The 17,766-nt window shown below is 42.4% G+C and overlaps 1 protein-coding gene across 3 annotated transcripts in view; it reads left to right on the forward strand.

Annotated features, from left to right (window-relative positions):
* Positions 1-17,766, forward strand: part of RNF122 (ring finger protein 122) — a 58,023-nt gene that overhangs the window by 37,057 nt on the left and 3,200 nt on the right. The window contains exons 4-5 of one of the 3 annotated variants that reach the window (XM_060787469.2): positions 4,865-4,906; positions 9,668-9,750. In XM_060787469.2, the coding sequence (XP_060643452.1) occupies positions 4,865-4,906; positions 9,668-9,750 (125 nt within the window). The remainder of the gene's footprint in view (positions 1-4,864; positions 4,907-9,667; positions 9,751-17,766) is intronic. The other 2 variants (XM_060787470.2, XM_060787472.2) reach the window with 2 other exon arrangements.

The raw sequence follows: 17,766 nt of genomic DNA on the forward strand, positions 1-17,766 counted from the left end.
ATAAATGTCATAATAATAAATAGAGAAAAAAATAAATATAATAATAACAATAATAATAATAAAGTCAAATAATAAATGTAATAATAATAGTAATAGAGTAAAATAATGTAAATGTAATAATAACAATAATAATAGAGTAAAATAATGTAAATGTAATAATAACAATAATAGAGTAGAATAATAAATGTAATAATACTAATACAGTAATGTAATAAATGTAATAAAAATAATAATTAGTAAATAATAAATGTAATCATATCAATAATAAATAGAGCAATAATAAATGTAATAATAGAGTAAAATAATGTAAATGTAACAAAAATATTAATAATAGAGTAAAATAATGTAACTGTAATAACAATAATAATAATAATAATAATAATAATAAAGTAAAATAATAAATAACTTTGACTCGAGTATAAGTCTAGGGGAGTTTTTTCAGCCTAAAAGGGGGGCTGAAAAACTCTGCTTATACTTGAGCATATATGGTAATAATAATATGTTGATGTAATTGCCTAGTATTTATCTGTATGCATTTGTAATGTGTGCTTTTTTCAAATTGAAGCAAACTTTTTAGAAAAGGACAGTCCCTGCCAAATTGGAACAGATGGGGAATGTTTTTTGGTCTGCACATTCCTCAGCATGCCTGGTCGGAAGGAATTTATGAGCTTTGTTCCAGGTTTCACTTTAATTGGACGTCTCACTTCATTTGAAGCAAGGTTCATGGTTTACATGAACTGTAGCTACTTTAAATAGAACAGTTTTGAAACCGCTGGTTTTAATTGATTTTTTTAAAAATGGAACGTCGGTGCCCTGATATCACTGATCAGTGGTTTGAAAATAGGCTTCTACTCTGCACTTGTCCACCTCGGATGTAGTTAATTTCTGTCAAGCAGCTTGGTGGTATTCCCAGCAGTTCCTTGATATTCTTCTGGCCATGATCTACCTTTATATACAAAACCAGTTTTATTTATTTATTTATTTATTTCCTATATTTATACCCCGCCCTTCTTCCTCCGAAGGGGGACTCAGGGCGGCCTAACGAAAGCATCATATGATGCTAGCATCATAAAAACAACCACAGTACAATCAAAATATTAAAAATTAAAACAATTAATTAATACACATCCATTAAAATCAAAATCCAAAAACCAATCTGGGTCAATTCATTGCCGTAAGTTGTGTGATCTTCTTCCACTTGCTGCTTACTGATCAAATGCTTGGTCCCATAACCAGGTCTTGATTTTCCTTCTAAAAGACAAAGAGGGAGGTGGCCAATCTGATATCACTAATGAGGGCATTCCATAGGCAGGGGACCACTGCTGAGAAGGCCCTGCCTCACAAGAGGCAACCCCATCAACTGTGTTTGCGATAGTGGTGGGATCGAGAGCAGGGCCTCTCCTGAAGTTCTTAAACTTTGTGATGGTTCATGGCAGGAGATACGTTCGGACAGGTAATCTGGGCCAGAACCGTTTAGGGCTTTAAAGGTTAAAACCAGCACTTTGAATTGTGCTCAGAAGCTGATCGGTAGCCAGTGGAGTTGGCATAACAAAGGAGTTGTATGTTCCCTGTACGTCGCTCCGGTGAGCAACCTGGCTGCCGACAGTTGAACTAGTTAAAGCTTCCGGGCAGTCTTCAAAGGCAGCCCCATGTAGAGAGCGTTGCAGTAGCCTAGTTAGATGGAGTTACACTCCCCCTAAAGACGCAGGTTCGCAGCTTGGGAGTGATCCTGGACTCATCGCTGATCCTGGAACCCCAGGTCTCAGCGGTGGCCGGGAGAGCTTTTGCACAATTAAAACTTGTGCGCCAGTTGCGCCCGTACCTTGGGAAGTCACATCTGGCCACAGTGGTCCACGCTCTTGTTACATCCTGAATAGATTACTGCCAATGCACTCTACGTGGGGTGCCTTTGAAGACTGTTCGGAAACTTCAATTAGTCCAGCGGGCGGCGGCCAGATTACTCACCGGAGCGTCATACAGGGAACATACCACCCCTCTGTTATGTCAGCTCCACTGGCTGCCGATCCAATTCCGAGCACAATTCAAAGTGTTGGTTTTGACCTACAAAACCCTATATGGCTCCAGCCCAGCGTACCTGTCCAAATGCATCTCCTTCTACGTCCCGCCTCGGAGTTTAAGATCTTCTGGGGGAGGGGGGGCTGCTCTCGGCTCCACCTCTATCACAAGTGAGATTGGTGGGGACGAGAAGCAGGGCCTTCTCGGTGGTGGCCCCTCGCCTGTGGAATTCACTTCCCGGGGAAATCAAATCATTGACATCCCTCCTCTCTTTCAGAAGGAAACTAAAAACATGGATATGGGACCAGGCCTTTGGGTAATCTAGCAGACAGACAAAGGACAATGACGACTAGAATTGATAGGATTTGGCAATGTGGAATGAATTTTACGGATTCTGAGCCTGCAAATGTTGAACATTAGATTGGTTTTATTGATTGTGATATATAACTTGATTGTTTTAATTGTTTTATAATTGCTATTGATACATGTTTTATCTTATTGTTGTTGTTGGCATCGAACTGTGCCTTTTGTAAGCCTTCCTGAGTCCCCCCTCGGGGGTTGAGAAGGGCAGGGTAGAAATGCGCGAAATAAATAAATAAATATTTGGGATGTAATAAGAGCATGGACCACCATGGCCAAGTCAGACTTCTCTAGGAATGGGCGCAGCTGGCGCACAAGTTTTAATTGTGCAAAAGCTCTCCCGACTACCGCCAAGACCTGGAATTCCAGTTCAGTACTTAGTTACAAGAGTCAGCCTCGAGTATGGTTTCAGCAAAGGATTGCTGAGTTTCCAGTAACTTTAACATGTAGGCTTTTCAAAGAAATAGTAATGCTGCATGCCACTGAGGAAAGATGGGGAAATTATAGAAAATAAGAACTTTCTAATAGGAAAAATAATCTGAAGTGCAAATTGTTTGAGCCTGATCTCTCCACCCAGAAGCCATGTGTATTTACATATACATATGTGTGTATATACATATAATATTTATAATATTATAATGTAATGCAATATAATACTACTACTAATAATAATTTGATATTATAATTATATATTTATATTACATGTAATATTACTAATAATCTATATAAATAAAAATGTAACGTTCGTTTGTGGGATTAACAGAACTCAAAAGCCATTGGGCTAATTGACCCCAAATTTGGACACAAAACACCTAACAACTCAATGTATGTCCTTCACCCCAAAAAAATTATTTTGTCATTTGGGAGTTGTAGTTGCTGGGATTTGTAGTTCACCTACAATAAAAGAGCATTCTGAACCCCACCAACAATGGATTTGAACCAAACTTGGCACACAGAACTCCCATGTCCAACAGAAAATACTGGAAGGGTTTGGTGGGCAGTGTCCTTTGGTTTTGGAATTGTAGTTCACCTACATCCAGAGATCACTGTGCACTCAAACAATGATGGATCTGGATCAAACTCTACACAAATACTCAATATGCCCAAATGTGAACACTGGTGGAATTTGGAGAAAAGAGAATCTTGACATTTGGGAGTTGTAGTTGCTGGGATTTATAATTCACCTACAATCACGGAGCATTCTGAACCCCACCAACGATAGAATTGGGCCAAACCTACCATGTGGGCCGGCCACAGCAAGGCATGGCAGGGGATGGCTAGTAATCTATATAAATAAAAATGTAATGTTCGTTTATGGGATAAACATAACTCAAAAACCACTGGACAAATTAACACCAAATTTGGACACAATACACCTATCAGGCCAATGAGTGACCATCACTCAGAAAAACACAGCAGAAGAGACTTAAAAAGCAAAAAAAAATCATTACAACACATGCGCAAAACCATATACACACACACACACATATATATATATATACACACACACACACTAGCTGCCCCCTGCCATGCGTGGCCCAGTCTGTGTATATGTGCTTTGTGTATGTATATATTTGTGTCTTTGTGTATATATGTGTGTTTGCGTACATATATATATAGGGTTTTGCGCATGCATTGTAATGAATTTTTTATTTTATTTTATTGGCTTTTTAAGTCCCTTCCGCTGTGTTTTTTGGTGTTTTTATGAGTGATGGTCATTTGTTGGCCTGATAGGTGCATTGTGTCCAAATTTGGTGTCAATTCATCCAGTGGTGTTTGAGTTATGTTAATCCACAAACGAGCATTACATACATGCATACATTTATATATATACATGCACTCAAACACACACATACACAGACTGGGCCACAACAACGCAAGGCAGGGGATGGCTAGTATTACAATATAATGGTATAATACAATATAGTAACTATTAATACTGATATTGTACTATGCTAATAACATAATATATTTTGTGTGTGTGTGTGTATACTAGCCGTCCCCTGCCACGTGTTGCTGTGGCCCGCATGGCTTTTCTATGTGGGAGGTTTGGGCCAGTTCTAACGTTGGTGGGGTTCAGAATGCTCTTTGATTGTAGGTGAACTATAAATCCCAGCAACTACAACTCCCAAATGACAAAATCATTTTTTTGAGTGAAGGACATACATTGGGTTGTTAGGTGTCTTGTGTCCAAATTTGGTGTCAATTCGTCCAAAGGTTCTTGAGTTCTGTTAATCCCACAAACAAACATTACATTTTTATTTATATAGATATATCTTGTAAGCCACTCTGAGTCCCCTTCGGGGTGAGAAGGGTGGCATATAAATGTCGTAAATATATAAAGAAATAAATATTTGATGCAGTTTCTGCGTAAACCAAGATGTTCCATGTTCAGCAGTGGCCAACAGGATTAAAATGCATGTCCTGATCATTCAGTACCAATGCCCTGATCCTAATCTGCCTCGTTCTCTTTCCTTTCTTTTCCCAGGTGGTTTTGAAAGGTGATGCCAGAAAGCTAAACTTACATGGGGTGAGTAAAGAACTCTCCTTGATAAACAGGCAAGGCTAACCTTTTAAATGTTAAACGAAGACAGTCTTTTTTGTTTCCAGAGAACCAGGGGGTGTGAGGAATAAGAACAACACAACCTGTTTGAACATGTAAATGGGTATTTATTAAAATATACTGGGATTTAGTTATATCGGCAGAACAAAAACAAATATTGTTGGGTGAGTGGGCTTATTAAGAAAAGACCCTCCTCATAAATGTACAGCAGAGTAACTTATGAGCAGTGGCATGACCCAGCACAAAGTGATAAAAAGAACAAAAATACAGAGACCAATGTTATCTTTTCCATAGGAGGGTTTTCTTTATAGCAAAATAATATGGTTGCACTATTTACAAAAACAAGGTTCCCATAACACAAATAAAGTTCTTTATACTTCCTTCTTTGAACAGCTTCCACGTTGGGCTTCTTTCCCATGCAGATAAATAGCTTCACTCTCACAGAGCCTCTTCTCAAACCGAAGTTACACAGGAGCTTCACAACAGTAGCTTTTTACACACAGCAGCCTTCACACTGGAGCTTCTCTCACAGAAGGTTCTCACACCAGGCCTATTAACACACTGAGGCCTATCTCCCAATGAGGCATTCTCACACTGAGGGCTCTCTCAGACTGTTCTGTCGTGCGCTGTGCCTGTAAATAATTGCCTCTCTCAGCGGGAAGCCAGGGGGCCCCGAAGAGAAGTTCTCAGAGGTTTTCCACCACAAATGATCTTTAGATGGCTTGTAAAGTATAACAAAGTCCTTTATTAATGAACAATCAAACAGAAACTTCTCTTGTCTTCAGAAAGTTAAAGAAATGATTCCAGGCTTTTATGCAACTGGTGGCTTCCTAATCTTGTTCACGAAGGACAGGCAATTGTCTTCAATAACTAATTCTTTGTTTCAAAGGAAAATCCCCTTTTTTAACTTCTCCCAGGCTGACTGTAATCTAATTCTTACTGATGTGGGCTCCGCTACCAGGTCAAATGGTGTCTCGAACGCCAAGTGGACCTACCAGTAAGGCTAGTAGATTCTCCAGCTGGAGTTCTTTGGTCTTTAGGGCTGTTTCCCTGGAAATCTTTGGAGACGCTTAAGACTGTTCTCCCACGGAAAGTCTTAAGGGTTGAACCTTTTGTACAGGAGAAGCTTGTACACGCCCTGTACATTAGCTTTCCTTACTGAGACTAACTAAAAATGGCTTCCTTCCCTTCCCAATTGCCCTGAGCAAGGGGCGGAAACAAAACTTAACGATGATGGACAGGTGACTTGCCCTATGACTGCAACCAAAGGAAGCCTCCTTTCTACAGAACCTCTGAAACCCTGTACTGCAAGCAAACACTCGATACAAAGCAAATAAAATTGGAGCCCCTGGTACAGCCGTACCAGCACACAGACTGACATCTTTCTCTCACTGAGGCCTTCTCATACTGAGGCCTACTAACACACTGAGGCCTATCTCCCAGTGAGGGATTCTCACACTGAGGGCTCTCTCAGACTGAGGGCTCTCTCAGACTGACATCTTTCTCACACTGAGGCAAAGTGACACTGAAACCTTCTCATAATGAGGCCTACTAACACACTGAGGTGAACTAACATTGAGGCCTTCTCATACTGAGGCCTACTAAGGCCCTTCTCCCACAGAGACCTCTTAACAGACTGAGGCTACTAAGCTACAGACACACCTGCTTATATTGAACTGCAGCTTTTGCTGAATCATTGCATCCATTTAACCCTTTCAGTGTTTGACTCACATTTCAATTAAAATTATCTAGTAAATTTTTAATATTTCTGACAAATATTTCATGTCTTTATAGGTGACTTAAAAGACAGTTACATTGCAGACTTATTGCAACTGGCGCCACTTTAATTACCATGGCTCAGGGCTATAAATGTTCAGGATTGTAGTTTGTTGTAGCACCAGAGCTCTCTAACAGAGAAGGTAAAATATATATGGCAAGGGTTGAACTAGATAACACCTGGGGTTATTTCCAACTGAAAGTTTCCATGAAAATCCTTTAAAAATCCCAAGACCACTTTAGGGCAGAGCTTATTTTTGCATACAGAATATCCCAGGCATCTCCATTTAAAATGATCAGCTACCAAGTGATGGGAACAACTCTGTGCCTGGAAAGACTTGTAGAGTAGTCGCCAACCACAGTAGACAATACTAAATAGGGCTTCTTTACAGATCCGCACAGCCCACATTCTTTGATCACAAGTCAGGTTGTCTGAAAAGACCTTAGATTTCAGTATTTACGGGGGTTGAATGAAAAGTAATGCCTCCCCCTTTGTAACTTCTCAGTATTGGTATGCGGCAGGTACTGGCTTGTTCAGTAGACTCTCCTCTACAGTTCCATGTTGGCAGAAAGACTTAGCATTGAATGGTTGTGTTGTTAAAGTGTGAAGTATGGAACCCTGCGCAGAAGGTCAGTCAATGCGACTTAAGCAACGTGTTGTCATTGAATTCTTGACAGTAGAAGCTGTCAACTCAACATCTTTAAACTTACTCGCCCAACAACGCACAGTACTCACATCAACATAGTCACCATAAACAGCTTGTATTCTCTGACGAATCTCCTTTGGGGTGACACCTTTTGCTGTCAAAAATTCAATGACTGCATGTTGCTGAAGTCGCATTGACCTGTGCAGGGTTCCATACTTCACACTTTAACAACACAACTCTTCAATGTTAAGGCTTCCCGCCAAAATGGAACTGTAGAGGAGAGTCTACTGAACAAGCCAGTACCTTCCGCATACCAGTACTGCCATCTATTGAGGAGTTATGAAGGTGGACGCATTACTTTTCATTCAACCCTCGTATTTATTATGGACTCCATTTCAACCCCAATCTCCCTGCCCTCCCATGAGCAGCTGACAAATAGAACAAACAAGATCTGCAAGGTTATAACATGATGCAAAAGCAGAAAGTATTGGGTATGGAAGAAGAAGAAAACCATTGTGGTTTAGTAGTTTGAGTGTTGGGAGACCTAAGGTTCAAATATACACTTGGCAGTGGAAAACCAATGGTTACCTTGGGCAAATCACTCCCACTTCATGTTATAGGTTTGCCTTAGTTTGCCTCATAAGCACTGGGACTGTGGCACAGCTATCTGGGAGTCAGCTGCATTAAGATCACTACTGACCAAAAGGTCATGAGTTCGAAGCCAGTCCAGGTCGGAGTTAGCTTCTGACCAATTTGTGTAGCTTGCTTTGCAGCCCAAAAGACAGTTGAATCTGTCAAGTAGGAAATTTAGGTACAACTTACGGGGAGCCTAATTTACGATGCCATAAAAATCTCCAGCAAGCATGCAAAGAATGAGGAAGTACTTAATCAGTGTCATAAATGAATGATGAATTGACAGCTCCCCTGGTAGCCAGAAAACCCTCATGAAAAAGCTGGAATGTTCAATATCCTCTGTGTGTCTGTCTATATATGTTGTGTGTCCATGGCATTGAATGTTTGCCATGTATATGTACGTTGTAATCCGCCCTGAGTTCCCTGCAGGGTGAGAAGGGCGGAATAGAAATACTGCAAATAAATAAATAAATAAGTCAGAATAGACTAGAAGGCACACAAAACAACATGAAAGAGAAAATCTCGTTTCTTGATTCCAGAGTTCAATAGAGACTAGATTTAATAGGTCTTAGAGCAGGGGTTCTTAACCTTCCTCATGCTGCGACCCCTTAATACAATTCCTCATGTTGTGGTGACCCCCAACCATAAAATTATTTTCCTTCCTACTTCAAAACTGTCATTTTGCTACTGATACCAATCATAATGTAAATATCTGATATGCAGAATGTATTTTCATTCACTGGACCAAATTTGGCACAAATGCCCACATTTGAATACTGGTGGGATTTGTAGTTCACCTACAATCAAAGAGCATTCTGAACTCCACCAACGATGGAATTGAACCAAACTTGGCACACAGAACTCCCATGACCAACAGAAAATACTGGAAGGGTTTGGTGGGCATTGACCTTGAGTTTTGGAGTTGTAGTTCGCCTACATCCAGAGAGCACTGTGGACTCAAACAATGATGGATCTGGACGAAACTTGGCACGAATACTCAATATGCCGAAATGTGAACACTGGTGGAGTTTGGGGGAAATAGTCCTTGACATTTTGGGAGTTGTAGTTGCTGGGATTTGTAGTTCACCTACAATCTGAACCCCACCAATGACAGAATTGGGCCAAACTTCCCACATAGAACCCCCATGACCAACAGAAATTAGTGTGTTTTCCTGTTGGTCTTTAGTGACCCCTCTGACACTCCCTCGTGACCCCTCCAGGGGTCCCGACCCCCAGGTTGAGAACCACTGTCTTAGAGCTTAAAGTAGACACAATGGAGAAGTGCCTCTGCTTCTACGTCTTCCTCCAATGATCTCAGCCAACAGTTTTAGTAACAGACACACTGGAAGTCTGGAGTAACTCAATCAGGCCAAGTAAGACAGAGTCCTTGGCCAGTAAGGTCAGAGACCGTGTAAATGAGACCTATCCGATTCCTCCGTGAGTCTTCAAGGTCAGGGAAACCTTCATCCAGACAAGAATCCCATAGGTTTCTTTTCCGTAGTCAAAGAGAGCAAACTTGGCAGAAGCAAAACAGACTTTGCTGTCCATTCTAACCCTTTCTAACCCATGAGATCTTTTTGTACTGTTTTCTTTCTGTGAGTGGGCATGCGTGATGCCACTTTGTAATATATGCCTATTTTCTCCTTGTCCTCCTCCTCCTCTTTTCCCGCAGCAGACCTGCGCCGTCTGCCTAGAAGACTTTAAAGTGAAAGATGAGCTGGGAGTGTTGCCATGCCAACATGCCTTCCACAGAAAGTGAGTAGCTGCCAAGGACAGCCGAAATAGCTCCTTTGTGCCTCTCCGTTTGGCAAACAGCCCGGCACACAGTCAATAAATGCCCTTCAAGCCTGTGGCTGGGAAGAAGAGGTGGGCACCTCTAGTGACAGAAAACACAAACCTGTTCACGTCACCCATAAAGGAAAAGGAAGAGGAGAGTCATAGGGAGGACTCAAACATTGAGGACCCCTTTCCTAAGGAAAAATGCCAAAGAAAGATGAACACACCCACATATAATAATAATAATAACAACAACAACAACAACAACAACAATAACAACTATTATTATTATTATTATTATTATTATTATTATTATTATTATTATACTGGCACAAGCCAGTAAAGGTGGTTCAAGTAGTGATCGGCACACTGGGTGCACTGCCTAAAGACCTTGGCCTACACTTAAACACAATCGGCACTCATAAGATTACCATCTGCCAGCTGCAAAAGGTCACCTTACTGGGATCTGCACGCATTATTCACTGACACATCACACAGTCCTAGACACTTGGGAAGTGCCCAACGTGTGATCCAATACAACAGCCAGCAGAGTGTCTGCTGTGGACTCATATTTGGTGTTTCTAATAATAATAATAATAATAATAATAATAATAATAATAATAATAATGGTTGTCCCAGTGGTGATCGGCACACTGGGTGCACTGCCTAAAGACCTTGGCCTGCACTTAAACACAATCGGCGCTGATAAGATTACCATCTGCCAGCTGCAAAAGGCCACCTTGCTGGGATCTGCACACATTATTTGCCAATACAGCACACAGTCCTAGACACTTGGGAAGTGTCTGATGTGTGATCCAATACAACAGCGAGCAGAGTGATCTTGTTGTGTCTCTAATAATAATAATAATAATAACAATAATAATAATAATAATAATAATATAATTGAACTGCAAGGGCTCTGGCATAAACCAATACAGGTGGTCCTAGTGGTCATTGGCGCACTTGGTGCCGTGCCTAAAGACCTCAGCTGACATTTGGAAACAATAAACATTGACAAAATCTCGATTGGTCAACTGCAAAAGGCCACTTTACTTGGATCTGCGTGTATCATTCAAAAATCCATCACGCAGTCATATTTTGTGATACGAACTCCAGCATATCTTGTTTGCTGTGACATACTGTGTTTTTGTGTCAGTAAAATAATAATAATAATAATAATAATAATAATACCAACTTTATTTTTGTACCCCACCTCCATCTTCCTGAAGGGACTCAGGGCAGCTTGGGGACAAGCCCAATCAACATAGTTGCACTATAACACAGTAAAATGCATACAAACTGCAACAAGCAAAATAAAACAACAGCATAACACAATATAAAACAACCATCAAACAGACAACCAGTAACCTGAGATAGCAATGCAGCTCTGGGAACAGGCGAGTGGCCAATACAATCAGTTGTGAGGAAGGGTTTTGATTTTTTTTAATCGTATGTTAGATATTTACGAGAAATGAAAATCAATACAAGAACAACATTCAAAACAGAGGAATTCCGGACAAGAAACAAGCAGGACCAGCTAACCACTTCTCAACAAAGTATTCCTCCAGGCAGACCTTGAAACTGCAAGGCCATTAAATGCTAATCAAGGTGGCCAATTGCAACATTTGCACCTACCTCAAACAGACAAGAGTTCTTTCTCCCACGCTAGACATTCTACAGATATATAAACCCCACTTATCCTAATTTCCAACAGTCCTCACAACCTCTGAGGATGCCTGCCATAGATGTAGGCAAAACGTCAGGAGAGAATGCTTCTGGAACATGGCCATACAACCCGAAAAACTCACAACAACCCAGTGATTCCAACCATGAAAGCCTTCAACTATACATTGAAAAGCAATACTTTATTTTTAATCTAAAAATATAATTATAAATGCTTAACTATAATGATACCATTTCTGAGGCTTGGAACCCTGATGACTGAAACAAATTACATTTCAAAAACAGCTTTCCAAGCCCAGGGCAACTGCACACATGAGCCAAGGGTTCCTTGTTCTATCCCAAATGGTTGATGTGCCCATAAACAATTTTTAAAAACATTTGTTATTAACCCTTGTGCGAGGTTAATGCCGTAAATGCCTGTCTTCTGGGAGCTACGCCAAAAGAATTTTAGCCTTGGGGCTGAAATGCCAACCAGCCTGAACAAATGCCTGTTCTTGAGCATTGTGTGGAGAGAAAAGCAGGCCATGTAGGGCAGTGGTTCTCAACCTTCCTAATGCTGCAACCACTTAATACAGTTCCCCATGTTGTGCTGACCCCCAACCATTAAATTATTTTCGTTGCTACTTCTGAACTGTAATTTTGCTACTGCTATGAACTGTAATGTGAATCAAATATGCAGGATGTATTTTCATTCACTGGATCAAATTTGGCACAAGTACCCGATATGCCCATATTTGAATACTGGTGGGGCTGGGAGGGATTGATTTTGTCATTTGGGAGTTGTAGTTGCTGGGATTTATAGTTAACCTACAATCAAAGAGCATTCTGATCTCCACCAATGATGGAATGGAACCAAACTTGGCACACAGAACTCCCATGACCAACAGAAAATACTGGAAGGTTTGTGGGTCATTGACCTTGAGTTTTAAAGTTGTAGTTCACCTAGATCCAGAGAACACTGTGTACTCAAACAATGAGGGATCTGGACCAAACTTGACAGGAATGCTCAATATGCCCAACTATGAACTCTGGTGGAGTTTGGGGAAAATAGACCTTGACTTGGGAATTGTGGTTGTTGGAATTTATAGTTCACGTTCAATCAAAGAGCTTCTGAACTCCACCAATGACAGAACTGGGGCAAACTTCCCACACAGAACCCCCATGACCAAAAGAAAATACTGGAACGGTTTGGTGGGCATTGACCTTGAGTTTTGGAGTTGTAGTTCACCTATATCCACTGAGCATAATGAGATCTGTCATTATGGTCCACACGTGCGTAATGGTCCACCAAGAGTTGTTAAATATACCTACGGCTAATCTACATTGGTTTTAAGTTGATAAATTCCTATATATTTGTATTCTATTTTAATAGGACCAGACGTATGTTGTATGTTGTGTTTGCACTGTCTGTTTTTGATAAGGCCAACTGGCTAATCCATAAAAATTGTTGTTATATCCAGAGAGCACTGTGAACCCAAACAATAATGGATCTGGACCAAACTTGGCATAGATGCTCAACATGTCCAAATGTGAACACTGGTGGAGTTTGTGGAAAATAGACCTTGACATTTAGGAGTTGTAGTTACTGGGATTTATAGTTCACCAACAATCAAAGAGCATTCTGAACCCCACCAACAATAGAATTGGGCCAAACTTCTGCCACAGAACCCCCATAACAACAGAAAATACTGTATATTCTGATGGTCTTAGGCGACCCCCAGGTTAAAAAATGTTCTTGTAGGGGAAAGCGGTAGGAAAGTGTAGGAGAGAGGTGAGGCAAATGACTGGGAGAAATCATCACTTGGATTAATCTGTAGCTTCTTTGTCTTTGCCTACTTTTTTCTGACTCCTGTATGAATACGACTAAGAAAAAGAGGGCAAGCAGTGTGGCACAGTGATTTAAGTGCCAGACTTGGATTCTGGAAATCATCGTCATCATATATATTTATATTCTGCTTCTTCTCTTCCAATTCTAAAGACCAAACAATATGCCTGGTCTGCCGTGGAACCCTTTATGGTTGTGTGGGTTGCAAGAGTACCTTCAAGCCACAGAGGAAGAGTGTGGCCCAGCTTTGCCTTTGATCAAAAAGACTCTCCTCTCATCACCAAAAACACAGAACAACCCCCTTCTTTCATGAGTCAAGAGGAAGAATTTGTAGAATGTCCGTGTTCCTCTTGGTTGGTGAAATCCTGCTTGGAGGGATTACGTGACCCTCTGTTGAAGATCATAAACAGCTCCCTTGAGCAAGGAGTTCTTCCAGAGGGTTTAAAAGAGGTGGTGGTCTCCCCCCTGCTGAAGAAACCAGATTTGGATCCCTCGGTTCCCTCCAGTGATTGAGAGGGCAGCAGCAGAGCAGTTGCAGCAATTCCTAGACGACACAGCCGGACTAGATCCCTTCCAGTCCGGCTTCTGTGCGGGGCACGGGACAGAGACTGTGCTGGTCTCCATCACAGATCACCTTCGATGCCAGCTCGACCAGGGCGGGTCAGCGCTGCTTGTGCTAATGGATCTCACAGCAGCATTTGACACAGTCGACCACAATCTCTTGACCCACTGCCTTGCTGTTGCTGGAATCAGGGGGACAGCTTTAAACTGGCTGTCCTCCTTTCTTCACAACTGTGGACAGCGAGTGGAGAGGGGAGGCCTGGTCTCTGAGAGGTCTCCTCTATCTTGTGGGGTTCCTCAGGGGGCCATTCTCTCCCCTCTATATGCGACCACTTGCTCAGCTGGTTTGAGGTTTTGGGCTTGAGTGTTATCAGTACGCCGATGACACTCAGCTGGTGCTGAAGATAGAAGGCCGACCGGACTCTGTACCCGATTGTTACCATCAGTGCCTCGAGGCCGTTACTAGATGGCTGCGTGCCAGCAGGTTGAGGGTGAATCCAGCAATCCTATGTCTGGGTGGACCGGGCAGTGGGCACATCCATCTGCCCACCCTGGATGGCGAGGCGTTAAGCCCATCATCATTGGTAAAGAGTCTTGGAGTCCTTTTTGAACCCTCTGCTGACGATGGAGGCCCAGGTCTCTGCCGTGAGCAGAACCGCCTTCTTTCACCTGCGGCAGGCTAGACGGCTGGCCCCCTCCCTGTCCAGGGACGACCTAGCTATGGTGATCCAGGCCACGGTCATCTCAAGACTAGACTACTGTAACGCCCTCTACATTGGCCTTCCTCTGTCGGTGATCCGGAAACTCAAGTTGGTACAAAATGCAGCTGCTCGGCTTCTTGCGGGAATTCCGATGAGATGCCACATAACACCAATCTTACTACAGCTGCATTGGTTACCAATTGAGCATCGGATCACTTTCAAAGTGATGGTACTCACCTTTAAGGCCTTCCATGGTCTGGGGCCAATGTATCTGAGGGATCGTCTCACCCCCTACCAACCCCAGAGATCCCTCCGTTCTGAGGACCAAGATCTATTAGAAGTCCCTAGTGTCAAGACCTTGCGTCTAATGGCAACCAGACGCAGAGCCTTCACAGCAGTGGCACCATCACTCTGGAATACTCTGCCACCTGAAGTCCGTGCCTTGCGGGACTTACAAGCTTTCCGCAGGGCATGTAAGACATACCTGTTTCGACAGGCTTTTAATGTTTGATACTGTTGTTTTTAAATTGTTTTAAATTGCTTTTAAACTTTGTTAGATTTTAGCTATTCTTGTAAGCCGCTCCGAGCCCCAGGGTAGTGGCGGCATATAAGTTTAAATAATAATAAATAAATCTATATATATAAATTTGTTAGGGGCATCCAACGGAGAAACAAAACTCAAACCCCCCCCAACGAAACTTAACCAAAATTCCCATGCCCATAACACAACCCATAAGGTACAAACATATCTACTCAAAATGAAAAACAACACAACAATACACTCACAAAACGGCAAAACAACAAAACTCAAAAATCCCCCAACGAAACTTAACCAAAATTCCCATGCCCATAACACAACCCACAAGGTACAAACATATCTACTCAAAATGAAAAACAACACAACAACACACTCACAAAACGGCAAAAGAACAAAACTCAAAAAAATCCCAACAAAAATTAACCAAAATTCCCATGCCCATAACACAGCCCACAAGGTACAAACATATCTACTCAAAATGAAAAACAACACAACAACACACTCACAAAATGGCAAAACAACTGAGCATGCGCAATGGCGCCCAGCCGCAAGTTCCCTGGTGCGCGCACATGGCCTTCCGGCCAACGTTCCCTCTGTGGAAACCATGCCTACTCCAAGCCCCGCCGCGCCGCTTCCCGCACACACACACACCCTGCCGCACACACACACACAACCCCACACTCCATCACTCCCCCCGCCGCTGCACACACACACGCAACCCCACACTCCATCACTCCCCCCGCTGCCACACGCACACACGCAACCCCACTCCCCCCGCCGCCGCACACACACACGCAACCCCACGCTCCATCACTCCCCCCGCCGCCGCACACACACACGCAACCCCACGCTCCATCACTCCCCCCGCTGCCGCACGCACACACGCAACCCCACTCCCCCCGCCACCGCACACACAACCCCACGCTCCATCACTCCCCCGCCCCAATCTTACCTCCTTTTACTTCACGCCACCTCCAAACCCCACCCCGCCCCTTCCCGCCCTGTCAAAATCTAGGAAAGACAGGAAGGAAGGAAAGAAGGAAGAAAGAGAAAGGGAGGTAAAGAAAAAGGGGGAAGGAAGGAAAGTTAGAAAAAGAAGGAAGAAGAAAAGGAAAGAAAAGGAAAGATGGAAGGAAAGAAAAGAGAGACAGCAGAAAAGAAAGAAAAAGGGGGAAGGAATGAAAGAGATAGAGAAAGAAGAGGAGAAGGAAAGATGGGAGGGAAGGAAGGAGGGAAAGAAGGAGAGAAAGAGGGAAGATTGGCCACAGCAACACGTGGGGGGTAAAGGTTGTTATTTCTATTATTATTATTATTATTATGCTATTGTTCCTATGAGACCCTGGGGGAATGGGAGAGATGTCAGGTCCCAGAGGCAATGCATTGCATTATTGTTATTGTTATGATGGTGGTAAAATAAAAGGAAATAAAAAGTGAAAGAAGGAAGCAAACAGGGAGGGAAGAAAGGCAAAGGAAGAAAGGAGGAGGGAATGAAGGAAAGAGAGAAGGATGAAACCAAGTAGTGAAAGAAAGAAAGAGGTAGAGAAGGAAGAAAGGAGAGAAAGGGGGAGGAAAAGGGGGAAGGAATAGGTAGGGACCTCTCTTTCATAATAGTCCAGATATCTACCTCAACTTTGATAAGTTTTACTATAGGCCACAGCAACGCGTGGCAGGGCACAGCTAGTAAATAAATAAATTTTATAAGTTCACGTGGTGATGAGCGAATGACAGACGTATTTCATGCCTGGAGAAAGATTAGTTCTCACAGTAAAACAGCGTCATCAAAGAAGAAAAACAAGGAACAATATTTCAATCATACAGTTTTTAGTTGCAATGAAGGGCGATTCCGTTCTGTCCCAGAACAGTTATTTTATATGTGTAAAGGCAGATGACAACTGAGTGAGGCTGCTGACACGTTCACACAGACCACAGTGCATTCCTTTTCTCTTGTACTTTATCTAAAGGAGATGAGATCAAAATGAAAGTTGCATATTAAGATATAGAGCAGTGGTAATTATTATTATTTATTTATTTATATACCACTCTATCTCCCTGAGGGGACTCAGAGCGGTTCCCAGGTAACATCACAAAACATACAAAGTAAAACAACATAACCATAAGATTAACAAAACAATATAAGCATAAAAAATTGTCGCCATAACACATATATATTAAAAGTAATCCTGCCTGTTCAAGGCAATTAAAAAAAATTAAAAGGCCGGGCCAAGATTTGTGCAAGCCTAAAAATTCTAGGGGGTCCGGGAATTGAGTGCAATGCTATGGCAGGAAACAATAATATTAGGTACGGGTCTGTGGCTGTTCATTCCGGGGCCGACTAGAGGAAGTGATCTGGGTAATTGGTAGGAAGAATAAGGCCGTATTCGACAATGTGTAAGACTGAGTTAGAACTGGTTATTTTCAAAGGTTTGTTGAAACCACCAGGTCTTCAAGCTCTTACGAAAGGAGGGGAGGGATGGAGCCTGTCTTATTTCCCTTGGAAGGGCGTTCCAGAGGTGGGGGACCATCACTGAGAAGGCCCTCTTTCTCATCTCCACCAACCACGCTTGAGACGGTAGTGGGACCGAGAGGAGGGCCTCCCTGGAAGATCTTAGAGCTTGTGCTGGTTCATAGAAGGAGAAGCGATCATGGAAATAGGCAGGGCCCGAACCATTTAGGGCTTTATAGGTCAC

The sequence above is a fragment of the Anolis sagrei genome, chromosome 7, assembly GCF_037176765.1.
Source record: "Anolis sagrei isolate rAnoSag1 chromosome 7, rAnoSag1.mat, whole genome shotgun sequence".
Taxonomy (NCBI): Eukaryota; Metazoa; Chordata; class Lepidosauria; order Squamata; family Dactyloidae; genus Anolis; species Anolis sagrei.